Here is a 24,313-nt window from a genome sequence, read left to right as displayed (position 1 = left end):
CTAGTCTAACACATGGTCAATTTTTTTTCAGCCAGTCTCAACATTGTGTAATACTTAACATGATACTGCTTGAAAAAACAAACAAGTTAACTGGTTTCAATTCTCTTCTTACTCTATTGGTACTGATTCAGTCACGCTCCTCCCACATTATATCTGCTGACACTGGTCAGTGCAGCTGGAGTGTTACCTTCCTGTTATTTACAACCTGCGAAGGCAGAAGGAACATCAGAATCCACTCAGTCAGAGGAGCAGCAGACAATGGATCACAAGTGCCCGAGTCTGAAACTTAGCGATGGCCACTTCATTCCCATGCTGGGATTTGGAACCTATGCACCTGAGGAGGTAACAGCCGTGGTCTCGGGGTTGAGGTATAAAAAGAAAAGGGATGTAACATAAGTGAATGGGGACTTGGGTTTTCAGGTGGTTGAGTTCCTGTGTGGCTCTGGGAGGCTCATTTTGTTCCACTCACCAGGCTAGAACCATTCCTCATGTGAGGGAAGAAAGTATTCAGTCTTCCCTCGCCATCATGCCCTGAAGCTGTGGTCACCACAGATTATTCTGGACTCCGCACATCCATCCTCCATTTCCATCTCTTTCTCAGCTTGGCAGAAAAGCTGAAACCCAGCTGTCACGAACACTGACTGTAGCTACTTTGCTTTCAGAGTGATTGAATTGGGAGGGTTTCTCTGCATGTTTCATCAATTCAAGAACTCTTTCCTCCTTCCAAAAAGACATGAGTCAGAGAAGTATTTGAGGTAAAAGGTCCTGAAGATGAGGTGAAAGAAAAATAATGGGAGAGAATTGCTTTTCCACTGTGGTGCCTGCGGAGTGCCAGGTGAAAAATGCTCCCCGCTGTGTTTGAACTTTTCCTTCTGTTTCTGCTGGAAACTTGCTCTAATGGAAAATATAGTATCACCTGAGGCAACAAGTGACAAGTTAACCCAATTTATTGGTTTTATAATGTATTTTTCTTAAAGTATACTCCTCAGTGCTTGGGCATAAGAGGTGTGAGTGGACAAGGCACTAGATTGGAGGCCAGAAAGTTTGCTGTGCATCTTGTCTTTAGAGAATGTAGTTGTAAGAAAAGGACCTGGTCCTTAAACTTTGAGTCTCAGTTCCCTAATTTATAAAACAGAAGAAAATATTTGGAGACATTTTGCAGACAGAAAACAGGGCTTGTTTACTTTGTAGTGCAAAGTGGGGTGAAGGGCGGGAGGAGTCCAGGCGATCGCTCAAGCTCACTGGTTTTCATTCCTCGGTACATCCCCGAATGCCCGTGCATTTAAGGAAAACCAGGACTAGACCCATCAGAAGGCAGTTACACCAAGCACCTACCCCCTTGAAAAAGAAAATACTCTGAATAACATCAACGGAATATAAGTAAGCATTAAAAAAGAAGTTAATCCTGCCATTTGCAACCACATAGATGAACCCGGAGAATGTTAAGCTCTGTGAAAGAACTCAGACATAGAAAGATGAACACTGCGTGATCTCTTTATAGGTGGGATCTAAAACAATTGATTTCATAGAAGCAGGGAGTAGAGACATGGTGCCCAGAAGCTGAAGAAAGGGGTGGGAAAAATGTTGGTCAAAGGGTACACACCTTCTGTTAGAAGATGAATGAGTTCTGGAGACCTGAGGTACAGTACGGTGACTATAGTTAATAATAAAGAATTGTATTCATGAGATTTGCGAAGCGAGTAGGTCTTAGGTGTTCTCACCACATCCAAAAGTTAGCTATGTGAGGGGATGGGTCTGTGAAGCAGCTTGGTTGTGGGAAGCGTTTCACAGTGGATACTTATATGAAAACACCACTTTGTGCAGCTTGAATAGGCACAGCTTGTATTTGCTGTGTTCTGTGTGGCTACACTGGTGGACAGAGGACTCTTAGAAGCTTTCACCTTGTTTACTGATGCTTTGTACCACGGACCTTATCCCTTTGTTGACTTTGCTTCAAACGCCTCACAAGCATAGATCGTACCCATGACTACAGCTATATGCTGAGTCATTTGGGTTCTTGCAGCAAAGCACTGAAGCTGGAGATGGTCTTGGGGACCTCAGATGCCAGTGATCAACGAATGATTGCCTGGGATTGAAGGGGCTCCTGGATGTGCACTTAACTACTTACCAGGACGTTGAGGACAACCGTTCTGGGTTCCTCAGCACACGTGCAGAGCTAACCAGAGGCGTGAAGAAAGGCTGCTGCTGGGGAGTATCGCAGCTTGTGGGTTAGTGAAATAGAGACGCAGGATTGGAGAACACACGTATGGAACCAAGAGGGGAAAGCAGTGGGGGAGGGCTGTGGTGGGATGAATGGGGAGATTGGGATTGACATATATACACCAGTGTGCATAAAATACACAACTGAAAAGAAAAGAAAAAGCTTGTGCCTGAGCAATCTCTTCATCATGTGGGTATCCAACGACTCCCTTTGTTGCTTGTGTAGGTTCCTAAGAGTGAAGCCTTGGAGGTCACCAAATTCGCTATAGACGTTGGGTTCTGCCATATCGACTCTGCTCATTTGTACCAAAATGAAGCGCAGGTTGGAGAGGCCATTCGAAGCAAGATTGCAGATGGCACTGTGAAGAGAGAAGACATCTTCTACACTTCAAAGGTGCTGTGTGTGGTGTGTGTGCAGATGTGTGCAAGAGGTTGTGTGCAGGTGACAACTATGTAATAGGATCAGTAGTTGTCTGGTGAACGGTTCTTATTGGTGAGACTTGTTTTTCACACATATTTATATATTAAACGTAGCAACCCCTCACCCCACCCCCCCAAAAAAGGAGAGATTGACAGTAACTTTTGCTTCATTCCTGTGTTCAAATATTTTTTTATATAAATTTATTTATTTATTTATTGGCTGCTGTGGGTCTTCGGTACTGAATGTGGGCTTTCTCTACTTCTGGAGAGTGGGGGCTCCTCTTCCTTGCAGTGGGCTGGCTTCTCAGTGCAGTAGCTTCTCTTGTTGCGGAACACGGGCTCTAGGCCCATGGGCTTCCGTAGTTGCAGTACATGGGCTCAATAGTTGTGGCTCACAGGCTCTACAGTGCAGGCTCAGGTTGTGGTGCTCCGCGGCATGTGGCATCTTCCTACAGCAGGGCTCGAACCCGTGTCCCCTGCATTCGCAGGCGGATTCTTAACCACTGTGCCACCGAGGAAGTCTGCAAATTTTAATTTTAGAGTAAAGTCACTTTACTTCTCAGAGCCTAGAGCAGAGCTGTGTGATTTCGTATGGGCTAAGGAATCAGACAGAACTGTGATCAGATCATAGCTTTCCTTATCATGTGAGTCACTTTCTCAAAGTTCCTCACATTCTGCATCTCAGTTCTCACCTCCATCAAAAAGACAGAGCCATCGGAGAGGGCTTTGTGTATTACACAAGCTCTAGCCAGGGTCTTGAGTTATGTTCTGCCCGTGTTAATATGTTCAAAGCACCTTTTCCTACCGTTATGTAAACAAGCAGATCCTGATTCATCCTGAGAGGATGGATTGTTTGAGCAAATTACACTAAGTTTGTGCTTTTACCCTCTACGAGGCAAAATCCAGATAATGGGTGTGGTAAGTATTTGCTAATGTTTTCTGTCCCTTGATTCATTGCCTTCAATTGTGAATGACATTCTGAGGATACATTCCATCAAATCCTACAGTTTCCATGGGTGGGTGAGACCAATTATGCAAATGAAAAGGAAAAGGGGCCTTTTCTCCCCCATGGTCATCCATTTCTAAGGAGCAAAAACGTCTAATTGTTAAGTGAAGCAAGACAAACAAAGTTCCCTACAGCAGTATTCAACACAGCTTCTATTCTGCAGCTTTGGTGCACTTCCCTTCGACCAGAGCTGGTCCGACCAGCCTTGGAAAAGTCTCTGAAAAATCTGCAACTGGACTATGTGGACCTCTATATTATTCATTGTCCAGTGGCTCTGAAGGTGGGCAGTGTGTGTGATCACATCGATTTACTCCTTGTGTGAGAATGTCTGTCGACTTGCGTGGATGGTTGAATTACGATTTTCCTTAGTAGGATGCAATGATGATTACACTAGTGTAGAATCCTCCAAATAATCATTACTACTTATCTTTTTACTGAGTGTTTTTGAATCCATATTTCCCTTTCACGGAAATTTCCAAGAAAAAAAGTCTTCAGCAATCTGATACCCTCTGCCTCAAACACTCGCGGACATAAACATAGGCATGTTCAGTGCAGGCCACTGGTCATGACTCCGAGTCCCCTGGGGATTGCATGGGCACAGAGTTTGGTGCAGCCGTGGTGAGGAATGAAGCTGACCTGCACTTGAACGTGATGAGTTCATCTCCGCTTTCACCCTTTCACGTTGAGCAGATGTGGTGGGGCTCTCTCAGGGAGCGTCTAAACCTAGCAGCCCTTATAGGGCCTTGGGAGACCTTGCCTACACCATCGGCTGTTTGTAGCCCGCAGGTACTTGGCAACACTACTGTGTGTGATCTTGATTGTAAGGTATAGAACTCTGCTCAAGCATCCTGCACAGAAGAGGTTACTGGACTATGCAGGTGGGAAGTCCCAGCCTTGGGTAGATTTCAGGATTTGGAGGACTCTTCAGAAAGGTCTCCTTTTTTTCTAGCCCTTATCACGGCATTCCTCTTGGTTGGCTTTATTTTTATATGAACGTTTTCCGTTGACGGCAAATACGGCCTTGGGTCCGTTCAAGGCTCACCGTCATGAACATTTGCGAGCATGCCAGGATCGTCCACCTTCCACACCTACCTCAAGAGAGCCTTGCTGTTTCGTGTGCCTGCCCTCGTGCTATCAGATGTTCAGTGGGAAAAGGAACTCTGATTATCTAGCCAAGGCCAAGATTGCAATTCTTATGCCAGCAATAAGGCAGAACTTACTGCCTTTGCCAGCAGGACAGAGGCATTTTGCAAGAGGAATATCCATGGGGCAGAAAAAATTCTCATAAGCCACCAACAGTCCCCACTAGGATGTAGGGAGATTGTATTTATTAAGCCGTATTTTAAGTGTAAGAGGTGAGTGGAAAGCTGCCTGCTGAAGACACTGCTGACAACTCCATGTGCAAATCCCTTTGCAGAGATTAGAGTCCAGAATGTTGCTACACCTGCCCTGCGGGGTTTCAGGTCCTGGTCCTGCTGTGCCCGGCAGCCTGGCTGAGGGTGGGGGATTATTTTGTGACGTCTCTAAGATGACTGCTTCTATTCCAGCCAGGGGAGGAACTTTTGCCAAAAGACGAAAATGGAAAAATGATATTTGACACAGTGGATCTCTGTCGCACGTGGGAGGTGAGTCCGTGGAGGAGAGAGCCCAGGGAGGAAGTCAAAAGAGGGGCGCCTCCTTCACTTCTTGCACCTGTGAGAATGGGCGGTGGTCTATCAGATTCCACACTTCATGAACTCTAAAGGGCTGTTACGCTGGGGATGCGGTGGGGGAATCAGTGCTGAAATGTTCATAGAGAGGAGAATTTGGGACAATGAAGATGGGCATCTCCTTCCTACCACGTGAGGGATCTTCTCCTGGGTTTTACTAACGAGGAGGCAGTGATTCTTATTCTTGTGTCACAACCTTCTTCCCCTTTATCTACTTCGTAATCAGTGCTAATTCTTGACAGGAGACCCTGTTAACAGATATTTTGTTAGGCATTTATTTTGATCTATAGCCCATTCCAAATCATGTTCACCGCCCCCACCCCCACTTCCTCCCCAGGCCCTGGAGAAGTGCAAGGATGCAGGACTGGCCAAGTCCATCGGGGTGTCCAACTTTAACCGCAGGCAGCTGGAGAGGATCCTGAGCAAGCCGGGGCTCAAGTACAAGCCCGTCTGCAACCAGGTGAGGGTCTCGGTCTCCTCTCCTTCCTGCGCCAGGTGTCTATTTGTCCTCCCCTCTTCTTCATCCTACCTTTGTGGGACAGAAGATTCTAGAGAGCAGAGCCTCTGTCTGGAAGGGTGTGAATCGATCCCATGATGGTATCTCTGTTTGTAAAGTCTTGGTGGAAAAGTTGGGGAGGGCTCCCTGCTAAGTTGTGGGTAGGAATTTAGGGAAGGGAGAGCAGAGGAAAGAGGGTTAGAAGAGGTACCCTGAACTTCGAGCAAGCTGGGATGAAGGGAGAGAGCAGCACTGACATATACACACCACCAAATGTGGAAGGGATGGCTGGTGGGAAGCTGCTGCTCAGCACAGGGAGATCCACCTGCGGATGGGGGATGACCAGGGGTGGGATAGGGAGGGTGGGAGGGAAGCTCAAGAGGGAGGGGATATGGGGACATATGTATACATACAGCTGATTCACTTTGTTGTATAGTGGAAACTGGCACAACAGTGTAAGGTGTTACACTGCAATAAAGCTCTGAAGAAAAAAAGCCATACATAATATTTTGTGACCTGGTTCTGATTGTGGTTCACATGTCACTTTGTGTCATGTTTGTCAAGCCCTTTTCACCTAGAAGGGTTACTCAATCATTTTTTTTTGGTTTGTTTTCTGGTTTTGTTAAATTGAAGTATAGATCGTTTACGAAGTTTCATGTGTACTGTAAAGTGGTTCAGTTTCATATATATATATATATATATATATATACTCATACATACATATATATATTTATACCTTTTCAGAATCTGTTCCATTATAGATTATTACAAGATATTGAAGATAGTTCCCTGTGCTATGTAGTAGGTCCCTGCTGTTGTCTGTTTTATATACAGTAGTGTGTTTCTGTTAATGCCAAACTCCTGATTTATCCTCCCCCCATATTCCCTTTGGTAACCAGCTGTGGGAGTAGAAGCCCCCAGACGTGGCTCTAAGCGGCAGGTGCGCTGGGGGAGCGGCGAGCTCCTGCTGGGAGCGGAGTCTCTGTGTTCCTCCCCAGGAGCTGTCCGAGGGGACACGTGCTCTGCCACCCAGTGTGCACGCGCACCACGCACAGTGCTGGCTGCCCTTGCTTCCCCTTCGCTGCGCAACATGGGTCAGCGGCTCAGATTCCGGCCCTGTTTCCCAATGTGCTGCCCACAAAGGCTGCTGCGGCCGCTGCCGCCAGGTCCGCCTCCGCTACCGGCTCGGACGTCCCTCGGGCACTGAGCTCCCAGAGCTGCTGGCCTGAGGCTGCCAGCATCGTACCCCCAGCCCCACTGTGGGCTCCCCGCCAGAGCTTGTGTGCTCCCAGAGCTCCCAGTGGCGGAGCTGTACTCACTGGGAGCACGCTGACCAGGGGCTGCTATGGCCGGGCGGGGCCCTCCCCTCCGCACACCGTGACAAGGGGGCTCCTAGGGCAGACCCAGCACTGTCCTGTTCACACCCCCACTGAGGCCCAGACCTCTCTGCGGGCGCTTCCCGCTGTCTCTGCACAGGCCGGCAGCATCCTCTCCCCAGCTCTGTGCACACACCAGCAGGCATGCCTCTGGGGCTGGGAAGTGCAGCAAGGTGGCCAGGACCCTCTGTGCTGGTCCCTCTCTGTCCTGCCTGCTGCGGGCCGGCCGCTGCACTCTCCTCTGAGCCTCTGAAGCCCCCCATGTGTCCCAATGGATCTCCAAGCCTGTGAAGGAGGTTCCTAGCGTGAGGGAAGCTGTCCTCTTTCACAGCGTCCTCCGGGGGTGCAGATCACATCCCAATTCCTCTTTTTCTCTTTCTCCTGCCTGGTTACCTGGTGACCTTTCTGGTTTTATGAGATCCTCTGCCAGCATTCAGTTGGGATTTGGCAAGAGCTGTCCCACAGGTAGATGTATTTTTGGTTGATTTAGTTATTGGAGTCGAATTGCTTTCCAGTGTTGTGTTAGTTTCTGCTGTACAACCAAGTGAATCAGCTCTAAGTACACATATATCCCCTCCCTCTTGGGCCTCCCTCCAACTCCCCACGTCCCCCCCCCCCCCCGCCAGGTCATCACAGAGCACCGAGCTGAGCTCCCTGTGCTGCGCAGCAGGTTCCTATTAACTATCTAGTTTACACATGGTAGAGGATGTATGTCAATCCCAATCTCCCCATTCATCCCATGGGAAGAGCAGAACTCCACATTCTTCTATTCTGCCCTCTTGATCTCCACCCTCGCAATTTCTTGCTTTCTGCCCAATTCCATGTCCAAGGCTCAAACACTGTGTCATGTCCCAGGTGTGCAATTAGGCATGTCTCCTGGCAATGCGCAATGGCATTTAGGAATCCAGATCTGGTCCCTAGAGATGCTTGTTCTCAGGAATGTCATAACTTTTTACGTTTTCAGGGAACAGAGATAGAAAATGTATCGTTTTCAAAAACAATCGTCACTTGATGTTGATATTTCCAGTTCAAAGTTAATGTTACAATTAAATTGTAGCATTTTTTCTTCAGCATTTTAAGCTTTCTTTTTACACTTTTTCCTTTCGCATTTTTTAAACTTTTAATCTTTCTCTGTCATATGAATATCACCTTTTCATGTAATCTGACACTCTTCTATGTTGTGATTCTGCAGGTGGAATGTCACCCTTATCTCAACCAGAGCAAACTGTTGGATTTCTGCAAGTCCAAAGATATCGTTCTTGTTGCCTACAGTGCTCTGGGATCCCAGCGATTACCACAATGGTAACAAACATTACTGAAGGCAACAAGGAGTTTACTTAAAACTCCATTTTTGATGCAATGTGTTAAATCACACCATACTCAGTGCTCTGGAGATAATTCTCAACTTGCTTGGGGGAGAGGGGGAGGGACGGAAGGTATCCTTCTCTGTTATCTTCCCATCACACAGCCAATGTTGTTTTACGTTGCATTCATCTTGTACATTATTCAATAACAAATGCCTGCATTAAAATCTATACATAATGCCCCATTTGAGACCAAAGACCTAAGCTTATGTCATGATTTCCTTATTTATTAACTAATGAACACATTTCTAATCAGACACTTTCCAAGCCTCACTTACTTTATGTCTACAATTTGGATAATAATATAATAACATATAACCCCCAGGTCTATCATGATCACAAAAATTACACTTAGAACCATGTTTGGAAACATCTATAGAAGTACTGCACAATGTAAATAACGATGAAATGAATAGCTCTCATTTTGGGACTACTCAATGTTTATCAATACCTGAGAAAGGTGAAAATTAAAAAATATTTTGCAGTCTTTTCCTTCTCTTTCTCTCTCATGGCCTTGTCATTACTTTGGGGCTATGATTATAGAAGAAGAACAGCCCCTGAAAAGCAAAAAAGAAAAAGATCCATGCGTTTAGCAGTACTGGTCCCAACTCCAGCATGCATCCAACAGACCTGGAGAGCTTTGTAAACCCAGGCTGGGAGGTGCCGCAGTTGAGTTTCTGATTCGGTGTGTCTGCAGTTAAGCCATGGAGTTTGCATGTCTCACAAGGTCCCAGGTGACACTGAGGCTGTTGGCCCAGGGACCACAGTTTGAGAAGCACTGGTCTGGCGTGGACCTACGTGGTGTCTTTGAGAAGCATGCTAACAAGCTGAATACTCAGTCTCAGCTCTTCAGCATTTCCGAATTTCCTTGCAGGATGAACCCGAATCTCCCAGTTCTCTTGGACGACCCCATTCTTTGTGCCATTGCGAAAAAGCACAAGCAATCCCCAGCTCTGGTCGCCCTTCGCTACCAGCTGCAGCGCGGGGTTGTGGTCCTGGCCAAGAGTTACAACACGAAGCGGATCAAAGAGAACATGCAGGTGATGAGTGGGGCTGGGGCACAGGGCTCCCCACCAGGATCCTTCACGAGGGTCCCTCTTTGTCCGGCTCTCAAGACCATCTCTGGGTCAAGATGAGTTGCCTGTTATTTCCCGTGCCCGTGTGCCTCGTGTATATTCCTCGTGGCTGTCTCCTCCTGCTGTGGCAACAGGACAGGTGGCATGGCTGCAGAGGGTGAAGATGGGACAGAAAACAGAGGTTTTAGTTGCAGCCTCACATCTGCAATTTGTTCTGTCACCCTGTGCAAGTGACATCTTCTTTTCTTCATTCTCCAATGAGGAAATTGGCTTATGTGATTTTCTTAGACCCTTTGGGCTGCTACAACCAATAGCACAGATTGGGTGGCTTAGAAAAAAGGCAAACTGATTTCTCACTGTTCTAAAAGCTGGAGGTGAGAGATGATGGTGCCCGTGTGGTCAGGTGAGGATGCTCTTCCAGGTCACAGACGTCTCCTTGCCTCCTCACATGGTCGAAGGGGCAACAGAGCCCTCCCAAGTGTCTTATATGATAGATGATGTTATTTAACTCTCATTCATGAGGGCTCCAGCATCATGAGTTACTCACCACTGCAAGGCGGCCCGTTCTAATACCATCTCAGTGGGGGTGAGGTTTCCAACAGCTGGGCAGCACACAGATTCTAGCAGCAATCTTCAACCTCTGAACCATCATGGTTTTATGCTGCATTTCTCTGGATAGTAACACAGTTTCATTTTCATATTTGTAGTCTCCCTGAGTTTCTGCCTCTCCGAAGAAGATCCTGTTCAAGACTAAGTCCACTCTTGCTAGGGTGTCTGTCTTTTGATTTCTGTGTAGGAGACCATGAATACACCATTACCTCAGCTGTACAGCCAAGTCTCCCCAGTTGAGGGGTCTGATGGAGAGATCACGTATGCATCTCGTGATTCTGTGGTGTGAGAACAGCCTGCACTCAGCTCAGCCGGGCTCCCTCACGTGTGTGCAGTCAATGCCGAGCAGGTTGGCAGTTGTGCTCTAGCCGGTGGGGTGGCTGTTGTCACAGCAGCTGGCACCCTTCTCCACACTGCTTTTCGTGTGTAGCTGATGGACTGTGGCCACTAACCTGGTGTTCATCTGAGCACAGGGGTGTGAGCCCAAGGCAGTGACTGGGAAAAAAACCCTTGACGTCTCTAGGCTCACAACTGGCTTAGCATTTCCTCTGCCAAATTTCATTCTCCAATGCAGGTTACAGGTCAGGCCAATTCAAAGGGCAGGAAAGTATTACCCTGAAAAATTGTTTTTGTCTTTGCATCCAAATTTAACTCCATATTACAGCTGGAACTGACTTTCTAATGTGATATGAAGATGGATATATGCGGGTTTCTGTATATTTAAATGGAAATCTGAATGTCCGTATTTTCCACAGATTTTCATTACCAGCTCTGTCATATATCAAGTGTCCAGAAGTGCATTTCTGGCCTCTCTCTTCTATTTAACTATTTACTTTTCTGCACTCTCTTTCTGTAGTGGAAAATAGTCTTGCTGTTCAGAACGGTACCTTTTTCTTCTCTAAGGTTGTCTTGGCTGCTCTTGAGTAGCTCTTCTTTTATGTAAAGCTCAATCACTTTACCGTCTTCATACAAAGAAGAATGTATGTTTAAGGCTTTGGTTCCTGTTGCTTTGAAACCCGAGATCACTTTGGAGCAACGTGATTCTTTTACAAAACTGCGCTTTCCATTCCGTGACCATGATATGAATGTTTAAATATTTGGGTGTTCTTTAGTCTTTTCAGCACGTTTCATACCTTTCTCCACAAAGGCATTGGAGAGGCTTTCACAGGCGGGTCCTCCTTCCACTACTCGCTTAAGCTCAAAGCTGTGTCATGTGTAGGGCTGGTGGGAAGGAAAACGCTGTCTCATGTCAGCCCCAGTGCAGGTATTTTCTCTGAATTGTCCAACTGCCCCTTTGCTTGGAAAAAGATGATTCGAGTTTCTTTGTTTTCTGTCACAAGCAATTCACTTAGAAGGTTTTGGGACTGATGCACAGTTAGCCTTTGTTCTGTGAACTGGAGCAGAGAAGGAGGAGGAGTGGGAAGGAGAGGTGAGAACCCAGCAGAAGGGCTCCCAGGCTGGTCCACTTGGAAGTTGGGGAGAGGCAAGGCTTCCCTGCACCCTCTTCTTGACCCCATTCGGCTGGAAAGTCCTCCAGTGCCCAGGGGGAGGCCAGCTCCTTGGGGGAGAGTTTCATGTGAAACTTCTTTCCATTCTGCAGGTGTTCAACTTTGAACTGACTTCAGATGATATGAAAGCAATTGATGGCCTCAACAAAAATTTAAGATATAATGAATTACTCATGTAAGTGACTTGCAGATGTTTCACACACACTGTGTTCTGTAGAGGCAGGTCAGCAGCGGAATAAGCTTTCTGAAAGCTTAGTTTCAGGGAGACAAGCCTGATTTCCAGTGTAGAAGGAAACCAGGGCTTCCTGTAGACCTCAGCCCAGAGGTTTCCTCCAGGGCTCAGTCTCTGACGTGAGAGAAATGTGAGCGGGGCCCAGGGCAGCCCTTGAGTAAACTCACCAAAGTGCACATCATGGTGAATTCACTACTTTATGTCCCTAATCTCTGTGGCTGGTGCACTTCCTCTCAGGGCTGATGCACCCGTTAGACACTGAGGCACAGTGCCTCCAGCCCGCTATTCTCTTAGGGCCCTATGACAATGCTTCATCTTTAATTATTTTTACAATCAGGGGAAACGATTAGATTAGTAATGACCGTGTCATCATGAGTCCAGCCTGGACATGTTCTTTCCTATCCGAACACAGCTGTGAATGTGTGGCTGGTGTGTTTTACGGAGGAGGCGCCCACGGAGGCCAATGTGCATCGGGGCTGGGAGGGCTCTGGGGGCCAGTTCCACCCCCTCCCCTAGATGTGTGTGCCTTTCCTCCCTAATGGCCATGTCCTTCCCAAGACACCATCCATTCCTTTCAAACTTATTTCTTTATTGGCCTTTTCCCCCCATGTTACAACTCCCATTTCCTCATCCCTGTAATCTCACCAAACCGAGTTACAAATAGATCTGAAGTTAACTGACCCTCCAGTGAGTGACTGCTGTTTTCTTAGCAGCACTCACCCAGGTAAGATCGCCTGGGTCTCTCTGCGTCTTGAGTGAAGACTCACCCCCGTGTTGCCCTTGTCCATCAGGGGTCCCTCCCCTGGGCCCCCCGCCCCGACTTTGACTTCGCTAACGTGGAATCCAGCTGCTCAGTTACTGCAGGAGGATGTGAGGACTGAAGAGAAGGAAGACTAGTCAAACAGAGAGAAGTTTGGAAGGGAGTTGAGACAGGAGGGGACACAAAGTAGTGAGGAAATGGAGATTTAGTTTCAAATGGAAAAATCTCAAAACTCCTTTTCTTGTTTGTAAACCTATACGGAGTCATGATTCTGAGGAAAGGTATGATAAGTGAAAGAAAGAGGGAAAGTTCCTTTTGTGTACTCAGAATCTGTGAAGTGTATTTCCATGTTCTCCTTCTTAAGCTGTGAACGCCTAGACTTACCCATCTTCCAGGCCTTATGCCAGGCGCTTTTTGCACATGGAATTGCTCAGAGCGCAGTCTGGAATGAACTGAATTGGAAAGGACAGATTTAGCAAGAAAATCAAAACATGCAAAAGGGTAAACAACAATAATGCTGCTTCATGAACAACAGGTGTTCCCATAAATTATAAATGAACAGCACCGACGCCACGGTGTGTAGGTATGATTATCCAGAGGCGCGTCGTATCTCTTCAATAGGTGGAAGTTCCTTAACCGAGGCTCCCCCTGTGCAGCGTGTTCAGTGTTTATTTCCCGAACACTGTGTGAGAAAGAGCCACTAACTCCTCAAGTGCGACCCTTCCCATCATTTAGGCTCAGGCGTTCCGCCTGGGGCTGACATGACCTCCACGTGCGCCCATAGTTCCCGCCCCGTGTCATACATTGTCCTCTGAGCCAGACTGCTGGCCGCGGGGGAGGGAAGGTTGCAGGTGCCACTGGGGACTGGGCGCAGGCGCCGTTTGCACAGGGACGAGGCGGCTGCGCGTGTGCCTGTTGGGGTGGGAGGAGGCGCGTGTTCGTACACGGGGACCTGTAGCCATCCTGACGGAATCCTCAGAGTAAGGCTGTTTTGACAACATGGAAGATCTACTGAAATTAATCCCCCTCCTTCTCTTTCAGTGGTCTAGGTCACCCTGAGTATCCGTTTTCGGACGAATATTGACCCTGAGTCATCCACCGTGCCTTCTGCCAGAACTTCTTGCTTCTCGGGCTGTGAGGAGGATTTCTGTAATTGATGGACGTGTTTTTTTGTTTTTTTGTTTTTTGTTTTTTGTTTTTTTATTTTTTAATTTTTGGGGGTACACCAGGTTCAATCATCTGTTTTTATACACATATCCCCGTATTCCCTCCCTTCCTTGACTCCCCCCCCGAGTGCCCCCCACCCTCCCTGCCCCAGTCCTCTAAGGCATCTTGCATCCTCGAGTTGGACTCCCTTTGTTATACAACAACTTCCCACTGACTATTTTACAGTTGGTAGTATATATATGTCTGTGCTACTCTCTCGCTTCGTCTCAGTTTCCCCTTCTCCCCCCGCCCCCTCTCATACCTCGAGTTCTCCAGTCCATTCTCTGTATCTGCTTCCTTGTTCTTGTCACTGAGTTCATCAGTACCATTTTTAGATTCCGTATATGTGAGTTAGCATACAATATTTGTCCTTCTCTTTCTGACTTACTTCACTATGTATAACAGATTGTAGTTCTATCCACCTCATTACATATAGCTCCATCTCATCCCTTTTTATAGCTGAGTAATATTCCATTGTATATATATGTCACATCTTCTGTATCCATTCATTTGTTGGTGGGCATTTAGGTTGCTTCCATGTCCTGGCTATTGTAAAGAGTGCTGCAATAAACATTATGGTACAAGTTTCTTTTGGGATTATGGTTTTCTTTGGGTATATGCCCAGGAGTGGGATTACTGGATCATATGGTAGTTGTATTTGTAGTTTTTTTAAGGACCCTCCAAATTGTTTTCCATAGTGGCTGTACCAACTTACAGTCCCACCAACAGTGCAGGAGAGTTCCCTTTTCTCCACACCCTGTGATGGACGTGTTTTAAAAAGCATTTTAGCTTTTGAAAGCTTGCCTTTCCTTTATTACACAACATTTTATGAAACAATAAAGACTGGAAAGTAAGGATACTTGTCTTTCCTTGTAATTGAAACAGTATGTAAAAATTACAGAAAATTTAGAAAAGAAACGGGAAGGGATAGAAAAGAAAGATCACCTGTGATTCACCCATTTAATAAAACTTAACTTTGGTGCATTTTCCTTTGTCGATGCAATGTTAATCCATCAATCTAAGAAAGAAATGGAACATTGTATTCGAGCCAAGTTTGAGGATAATAGCCTTCAAAGAAGAGCTTCTCACAAAGCTCTGAGAACTGTTCTGCTCAGTAGAAGTTGCACAGTTATGTAAGTTTTGAGACAGATGTACATCAAGTGATGTATTATGGAGCGTTCACATAATCCAGATGGAAGTGTGTGGTAGGTCATGTGACCCCTGGCAAGATGAAGAAGGAATGTCATTTTCTAAGCCACTGTCTTGCTGATGCGAGGAGATTGCTCTTTATAGCTCAGCACGTGTTCCTGCTGATGGGGGAGGTTTGGTTGTCCCCTAAAAGAGACACACGATGCACAGTGAGGGAAGAGAGGAATGCAAAGGGCAGAGAAGAATCTTTTATGTTTAAATATTCTTGACTTTTCATAAAGTACGTATTTTATTTCACACTTGCATGACATTCCTATAAAAATACATGTTTATTTACATTTGGAAATAATCTTCAACATACAGTTCGTATACTTGTTTTTTTTTTGTTTTGCTTAGCATGAATATCTTGGTACGCCATGAAATAGTATCTCCAAATTCCAGTATTGTGTTTTGCTTGTTGTAAAGCAGTGCATCTTGTGAATTTATTGAATTTTTAAATCATCTGCCCATGCTCAGCATTATGATGAGTTCTTATCTATTTTGCCCTTCATTCATTGATTTATTCAGCAGAACTTTATTGAACACTTTTAGTGAGACATTGTTTTATCAAAAAATAAAATAGGTGAGGGTGAAATGAAAATAAGAAATGTCTTGAGTTTTTACTCTAGCGAAGGATGAAGACTATGGATGAAATCAGGAGTGTTTAGCGATTGGATGTGGGTAAGTGCCTGTTGGGAGATTATTCTGTACCATCTCTTGCATTTCTGTACACCTGAGAAGCAGAAGCACTGACTACCTTTCCTCCCACACTAATGTTTGCTTCTACGGTGAACAGCCCTGAAGGATAGAGACAGTGACACCCTCCACAGAAATGGAGGGTGTGTCTCCTGTCCAGTAATGTAAAGAAAATATTTCCATCCAGAGAAAGGGCAGAGTTGCTTCTGCAATTGATCCAGGGTCCCTAGACTTAACCTTTTCCTCCTGTAACTCAACCCACTGCATGTTCAAGTATCACCTGGATGCCTTCAATTCAACCTTCAGAAATGAAGACTCAAGGGGGAGAAAAGATGGTGGCAAAGTAGAGGGATGTGAAATGCATCCCTCTCCACAGATGCATTGGGAATGTACCAAAAGACGTAATAATTCCCACAGAGAACCAACTGAACACCAGCAGATGACCTCGGACACCAGAAAGGACTGCAAGGATCCTGACATAACTGGTAGGGAGGCATCTACGATGGCTCAAAGAAGGTGAAGCTGCAGAGCTGTGGCAGAAGGGAGGGAGGGAGAAACACACAGAGGGTCCGCGCCACAGCTCAGCATTCCTGGACTGAGACGTCAATTCACAACTGAACAGAGGGTCCGGGAGTGGGAGCGTGGGAACTGGAGAGCTGGTTCAGGGTGAGAAAAATTGTTGCCAGTAAGGTGACGGACCGAGAGGACAGGAGGGAAGAGGTCTGCAGTGAGTAGTGCCTGCCCCTTAGAGCTGCTGGGCCATGATGGCAGCTGGATGCTGCAGGCTAATGGGTGGGGGGGGAGGAGCTGTGGGCATAGCATCTCGCTCTCTTTCAGCACCTGCAGCGGGCAGTGGAGGAACCCCTGTGGGCCACCTAAGGTGCTCAGGGGTAATAGGGACCCTCAGGCACTCAGTCAGGGCTAGCTTAAAACCCCTTGGAACGCAGGCAACAGGGAGGCTGCCAAGAAAAATTAAAGCCTGACTGAAACAACAGTGCGCCACTGCTCACTCATTCTCAGGGGAAGGAGCCACGATTGTACCCTCTCCCTCACCACGCACCAATGCTTACAGATGAACAATAAAGGAAGCTCTGCTGGTCACAGAATAATACAAAAAACCCAAGGCGAGTAGAAGGATACTTACAGCTGAGACTCTAAGGAAACAGAAATATTAGTATCAATTCTATTGAACTGATCCATTCTGGGATCAGTTCTGGAATTTTTCTCTCTCTCTCTCTCTTTTTTTTCTTTATTAATTATGATCTTAGTCCTAAGGGATCTAGAAGTTTTATAACATTTTTTTAATTCTATTTTTTATTCTATTTTTATTTTCTTGCCTTTTTATATACTTCTATTTCTAGCTAAGATTTTAGTAGGATGGGCAATATATCTCTCATACCTTCCTTTCATCCCTATCTTTTATACATTTTTATTCCTTTCTTTTTCTTTGCATATTTCCAGTCACACTATGCTCTTCTGTTCCCCTGTCTTCCATCCATTTTTAGTTTATTTTATCTCAACATACTTATAAGCAACACTATCGATCTGCTCAGACTCCTTGCTCTATTCTCCAGATGACACACCGCCTTGGTATTTAATATTAGGTTTTAGTCTTTATCTTAGTTCTTAGTACAACTGTCTAATTTCACTCTGAGAATCTCCATTCTGTCTGGTGGTACTCTAGCTCTTTTTTATATTTCATCCTAGCTTACAAAATCTCCCTCAATTAGTGTTTATATGTGTAAGGTGTTATTTGTTTGTTTGTTTGTTTTTGCTTTTGTTTCTGATTTGTTCTGTTTTGGTTTTCAATTTCTATTGGGTTTCTCTTTGAATATCTGATAGCATACTTGGGTTCTCGTGTCAGGTCTTTCCAAAGCCTAATGTCCTAATGGATTCAGTAATTGTGTGTCTTATACATATATATTTTCCCTAGACTTAGTATTTGTTTAACCCAAAACTCAGACATTAGTCTGGGACTTGGACAATCTTGTTGTCCAAACACCTCTATCACCAGGACAAGCAACCCCAGAAGTTTGGACTACCATGAGGAAACAAACACCATGCAGGCAAAGGAGCAGGAAAACAACCCCACAAGACCAAATAAATGAAGAGGAAATAGGAAAAATGCCTGAAAAAGAATTCAGAGTAATGATAGTAAAAATGATACAAAATCTTGACAACAAAATAGAGAAAGTACAAGAAACAGTTCATAAGAACTCAGAAAAACAAACAGCAATGGATAACAAAATAACTGAAATTAAAAATACTCTAGATGCTATAACCAGCAGAATGCCTGAGGCAGAAGAACGAATAAGTGAGTTGGAAGATAGAATGGGGGAAATAACTGCCACAGAGCAGGAAAAAGAAAAAAGAATAAAAAGAATAGAAGACAGTCTCAGAGACCTCAGTGATAACATTAAGCGTACCAACATTCGAATTATAGGCATCCCAGAAGAAGAAGAAACAAAGAAAGGGTCTGAGAAAATATTTGAAGAGGTTCTAGTGGAAAACTTCCCCAACATGGGAAAGGAAATAATTAACCAAGCCCAAAAAGCACAGAGAGTTCCATACAGAATAAATCCAAGGAGAAATACACCAAGGCACATATTAATCAAACTAATGACAATGAAACACAAAGAAAAAATATTAAAAGCAGCAAGAGAAAAGCAACAAATAACATATAAGGGAAAACCCATAAGGATAACAGCTGACCTTTCTACAGAAACTCTGCAGGCCAGAAGCGAATGGCAGGATATACGGAAAGTCCTGAAAGAGAGAAACCTACAGCCAAGAATACTCTACCCAGCAAGACTCTCATTCCAATTTGATGGAGAAATCGAAAGCTTTCCAGAAAAGCAAAGCTTAAGAGAATTCAGCACCACCAAACCAGCCTTACAACAAGTGCTATAGGAACTTCTCTAAGTAGGACACACAAGAAAAGGAAAACACCTACAAATACAAACCCAAAACAATTAAGAAAATGGTCATTGGAACACACATGTCAATAATCACCTTAAATGTAAATGGCTTAAATGCTCCAACCAAAAGACACAGACTGGCTGAATGGATACAAAAACAAGACCCTTCTCTATGCTGCCTACAAGAAACCCACTTCAGACCAAGGGTTACATATAGACTGAAAGTAAAGGGTTGGAAAAAGATATTCTATGCAAATGGAAGTCAAAAGAAAGCTGGAGTAGCAATACTCATATCAGACAAATTAGACTTTACAGAAAAGACTATTACAAGAGACAAGGAAGGACACTACCTAATGATCAAGGGATCCATTCAAGAAGAACATATCACAATGGTAAACATCTATGCCCCCAACATAGGAGCACCTCAGTACATAAGGCAAATGCTAACAGCCATAAAAGGGGACATCAACAGTAACACAATAATAGTGGGAGACTTGAACACCCCACTTACATCAATGGACAGATCATCCAAACAGAAAATCAATAAAGACACACAAGCTTGAAGTGACACATTAGACCATCTCGACTGAATTGATGTTTATAGGACATTCCATCCCAAAATGACAGAATACACTTTCTTCTCAAGTGCACATGGAACATTTCCCAGGATAGGTCACATCTTGGGTCACAAATCAAACCTCAGCAAATTCAAGAAAATTGAAATCATATCAAGCATCTTCTCAGACCACAATGCCATGAGACTAGATATCAATTAGAGGGAAAAAACTGCAAAAAATACAAACACATGGAGGCTAAACAATTCACTATTAAACAACCAAGAAATCATTAAAGAAATCAAACAGGAAATCAAAAAATATCTAGAAACAAATGACAATGAAAACACAACAACCCAAAACCTATGGGATGCAGCAAAAGCAGTTCTAAGAGGGAAGTTTATAGCAATACAGTCCTACCTTAAGCAACAAGAAAAATATTGAATAAACTACCTAACCTTACACCTCAAACAATTAGAAAAAGAAGAACAAAGAAACCCCAAAGTGTGCGGAAGGAAAGAAATCATAAAGATCAGAGCAGAAATAAATGAAAAAGAAAGGAAGGAAGCAATGCAAAAATTAATAAAACTAAAAGCTGATTCTTTGAGAAGATTAACCAGATTGATAAACCATTAGCCAGACTCATCAAGCAAAACAGGGAGAAGATGCAAATCAACAGAATTAAAAATGAAAAAGGAGAAGTAACAGTGGACACCACAGAAATACAAAAGATCATGAGAGACTACTACAAGCAACTATATGCCAATCAATTGGATAACCTGGAAGAAATGGATACATTCTTAGAAAAATACAATCTGCCAAGACTGAACCAGGAAGAAATAGAAACTATGAACAGACCAATCACAAGTACGGAAATTGAGGCAGTGATTAAAAATCTCCCAACACACAAAAGCCCAGGGCCAGATGGATTCACGGGCGAATTCTATCAAACATTTCGAGAAGAGCTAACACCTATCCTTCTCAAACTCTTCCAAAATATTGCAGAAGGAGGAACACTCCCAAACTCATTCTATGAGGCCACCATCACCCTGATACCAAAACCAGGCAAAGATGTCACAAAAAAAGAAAATTACAGACCAATATCACTGATGAATATAGTTGCAAAAATCCTCAACAAAATACTAGCTAACAGAATCCAACAGCACATTAAAAAAATCATACACCATGATCAAGTGGGGTTTATCCCTGGGATGCAAGGATTCTTCAATATATGCAAATGAATCAACATGATACATCATATCAACAAGTTGAAGGATAAAAACCATATGATCATCTCAATAGATGCAGAAAAAAGCTTCTGACAAAATTCAACATCCATTTATGGTAAAAGCTCTCCAGAAAAATGGGCATAGAAGGAAATTACCTCAACATAATCAAAGCCATATATGAGAAACCAAAAGGCAACATCCTTCTAAATGGGGAAAAACTGAAAGCATTCCCTCTAAGAACAGGAGCAAGACAAGGGTGTCCACTCTCACCATTATTATTCAACATAGTTTTGGAAGTTTTAGCCACAGCAATCAGAGAAGAAAAAGAAATAAAAGGAATACAAATTGGAAAAGAAGAAGTAAAATTGTCACTCTTTGCAGATGGCATGATATTATACATAGAAAACCCTAAAGACTTTACCAGAAAACTGCTAGCACTAATTGATGAGTTTAGTAAAGTAGCAGGATACAAAATTAATGCACAGAAATCTCTTGCATTCCTATACACTAACAACGGAAGAGCAGAAAGAGAAATTAAGGAAACTCTCCCATTCACCATTGCAACCAAAAGAATCAAATACCTAGGAATAAACCTGCCTAAGGAGGCAAAAGATCTGTATGCAGAAAACTTTAAGACATTGATGAAAGAAATCAAAGACAACACAAACAGATGGAGGGACATACCATGTTCCTGGATTGGAAGAATCAACATCGTGAAAATGTCTGTACTACCCAAAGCAATTTACAGATTCAATGTAATCCCAATCAAATTACCAATGGCATTTTTTCACAGAACTAGAGCAAGAAATCTTACGATTTGTATGGAAATGCAAAAGACCCCGAATAGCCAAAGCAGTCTTGAGAAGGAAAAACGGAGTTGGTGGAATCAGGCTTCCTGACTTCAAACTATACTACAAGGCCATAGTGATCAAGACAGTATGGTACTGGCACAAAAACAGAAAGGAAGATCAATGGAATAGAATAGAGATCTCAGAGGTAAGCCCAAACACATATGGGCACCTTATCTTTGACAAAGGAGGCACGAGTATACAATGGAAAAAAGACAGCCTCTTCAATAAGTGGTGTTGGGAAAATTGGACAGTTATATGTAAAAGAATGAAATTAGAACACTTCCTAACACCATACACAAAAATAAACTCCAAGTGGTTTAAAGACCTACATGTAAGGCCAGACAGTAAAAAAACTCCTTGAGGAAAACATAGGCAGAACATTCTGTGACATACATCAAAGCAAGATCCTTTTTGACCCACCTCCTAGAATCAGGGAAATAAAATCGAGAATAAACAAATGGGACCTCATGAAACTTAAAAGCTTTTTCACAGCGAAAGAAACCATAAACAAGACTAAAAGGCAACCCTCAGAATGGGAAAAAATCATTGCCTATGAAACAACGGACAAAGGATTAACCTCCAAAATATACAAGCAGCTCATGCAGCTTCATACCAAAAAAGCAAATAACCCAATCCACAAATGGGCAGAAGACCTAAATAGACATTTCTCCAAAGAAGACATACAGATGGCCAACAAACACATGAAAAGATGCTCAACATCACTAATCATCAGAGAAATGCAAGTCAAAGCCACAATGAGGTATTACCTCACACCAATCAGAATGGCCATCATCACAAAGTCTGGAAACAACAAATGTTGGAGAGGGTGTGGAGAAAAGGGAACTCTCCTGCACTGTTGGTGGGAATGTAAGTTGGTACAGCCACTATGGAAAACAATTTGGAGGGTCCTTAAAAAACTACAAATAGAACTACCATATGATCCAGTCATCCCACTCCTGGGCATATACCCAAAGAAAACCATAATCCCAAAAGAAACTTGTACCATAATGTTTATTGCAGCACTCTTTACAATAGCCAGGACATGGAAGCAACCGAAATGCCCATCAACAAATGAATGGATACAGAAGATGTGACATATATATACAATGGAATATTACTCAGCTATAAAAAGGGATGAGATGGAGCTATATGTAATGAGGTGGATAGAACTACAATCTGTCATACATAGTGAAGTAAGTCAGAAAGAGAAAGACAAATATTGTATGCTAACTCACATATACGGAATCTAAAAATGGTACTGATGAACTCAGTGACAAGAACAAGGAAGCAGATACAGAGAATGGACTGGAGAACTCGAGGTATGGGAGGGGACGGGCGGTGAAGGGGAAACTGAGACGAAGCGAGAGAGTAGCACAGACATATATATACTACCAACTGTAAAATAGTCAGTGGGAAGTTGTTGTATAACAAAGGGAGTCCAACTTGAGGATGGAAGATGCCTTAGAGGACTGGGGCAGGGAGGGTGGGTGGGACTCGAGGGGGGGGGGCGTCAAGGAAGGGAGGGAATACGGGGATATGTGTATAAAAACAGTTGATTGAACCTGGTGTACCCCCAAAAAAATAAAAATTAAAAAAAAAAAACTACAAATAGAACTACCATATGATCCAGTAATCCCACTGCTGGGCATATACCCAGAGAAAACCATAATCCCAAAAGAAACATGTACCATAATGTTTATTGCAGCACTATTTACAATAGCCAGGACATGGAAGCAACCTAAATGCCCATCAACAAATGAATGGATACAGAAGATGTGGCATATATATACAATGGAATATTACTCAGCTATAAAAAGAGATGAGATGGAGCCATATGTAATGAGGTGGATAGACCTAGAGTCTGTCATACAGAGTGAAGTAAGTCAGAAAGAGAAGGACAAATATTGTATGCTAACTCACATATACGGAGTCTAAAAATGGTACTGATGAACTCAGTGACAAGAACAAGGACACAGATGCAGAGAATGGACTGGAGAACTCGAGCTGTGGGAGGGGGCGGGGGGTGAAGGGGAAGCTGAGACGAAGCGAGAGAGTAGCACAGACGTATATATACTACCAACTGTAAAATAGATAGCCAGTGGGAAGTTGTTGTACAACAAAGGGAGTTCAACTCGAGGATGGAAGATGCCTTAGAGGACTGGGACGGGGAGGGTGGGGGGGGTACTCGAGGGAGGGTGGGGGGGGAGAGTCGAGGGAGGGAGCAAATACGGGGATATGTGTATAAAAACAGATGATTGAACTTGGTGTACCCCCAAAAAATAATAAATAAATAAATAAAATTAATTAAAAAAAAACCATAGTATTGGAAGTCCTAGCCACAGCAATCAGGCAATAAAAAGAAATGAAAAGTATCCAAATAGGAAGGAAAGAAGTACAATGGTTACTATTTGCAGATGACATGATACTGTATATAAAAACCCTAAAAACTCCACCAAAAAACTGTTAGAACAAATAAATAAATTCAGTAACGTTGCAGGATAAAAAATTAATACACTGAAATCTGTTACATTTCTATATACCAATAAGGAACTGTTTGAAAGAGAAAGCAAGAAGACTATCCCATCTACAATTGCATCAACAAATACCTAGGAATAAATTTAAACCAAAGAGGCGAAAGACCTGTATTCTGAAAACTAAGAGATTGATGAAAAATGTAGTGTTACAAAGAAATTGAAAGATATCCTGTGTTCATGGATTGGAAAAATCAATATTGTTAAAATGTCCATGCTACTGAAATAAATCACCAGGTTTAATCCAATCCCATCATGATAACCATGACATATTTTTCGCAGAAATAAAGCAAATAATCCTAAAATGTGTATGGAACCACAAAAGATCTGAAATAGTCATAGCAATATTTAGAATAAAGAACAA

The 24,313-nt window shown here is 43.7% G+C and overlaps 1 protein-coding gene across 1 annotated transcript; it reads left to right on the top strand.

Annotated features, from left to right (window-relative positions):
* Positions 1–185: 185 nt before the first annotated feature.
* LOC130851230 (dihydrodiol dehydrogenase 3-like) lies at positions 186–14,062 on the top strand. The gene is made up of 9 exons (XM_057731227.1): positions 186–342; positions 2,447–2,614; positions 3,810–3,926; positions 5,194–5,271; positions 5,693–5,815; positions 8,420–8,529; positions 9,466–9,631; positions 11,877–11,959; positions 13,818–14,062. Exons 1-9 carry the CDS (start codon positions 259–261, stop codon positions 13,858–13,860), a joined length of 972 nt encoding a protein of 323 aa, XP_057587210.1. The 5' UTR covers positions 186–258; the 3' UTR covers positions 13,861–14,062.
* The last annotated feature ends 10,251 nt before the right edge of the window (positions 14,063–24,313 follow it).

The sequence above is a fragment of the Hippopotamus amphibius genome, chromosome 4 (genome assembly GCF_030028045.1).
Source record: "Hippopotamus amphibius kiboko isolate mHipAmp2 chromosome 4, mHipAmp2.hap2, whole genome shotgun sequence".
NCBI lineage: Eukaryota > Metazoa > Chordata > Mammalia > Artiodactyla > Hippopotamidae > Hippopotamus > Hippopotamus amphibius.
This window is presented reverse-complemented; position numbering and strand designations above follow the sequence as displayed.

Bases quoted from the DNA above. Each gene is read 5' to 3' on its own strand.
- LOC130851230 (XM_057731227.1), top strand. From the start codon at position 259: ATGGATCACAAGTGCCCGAGTCTGAAACTTAGCGATGGCCACTTCATT. The intron at 3,927-5,193 runs GTGGGCAGTGTG...CTTCTATTCCAG, and splicing joins ATTGTCCAGTGGCTCTGAAG to CCAGGGGAGGAACTTTTGCC. The intron at 11,960-13,817 runs GTAAGTGACTTG...CTTCTCTTTCAG, and splicing joins AGATATAATGAATTACTCAT to TGGTCTAGGTCACCCTGAGT.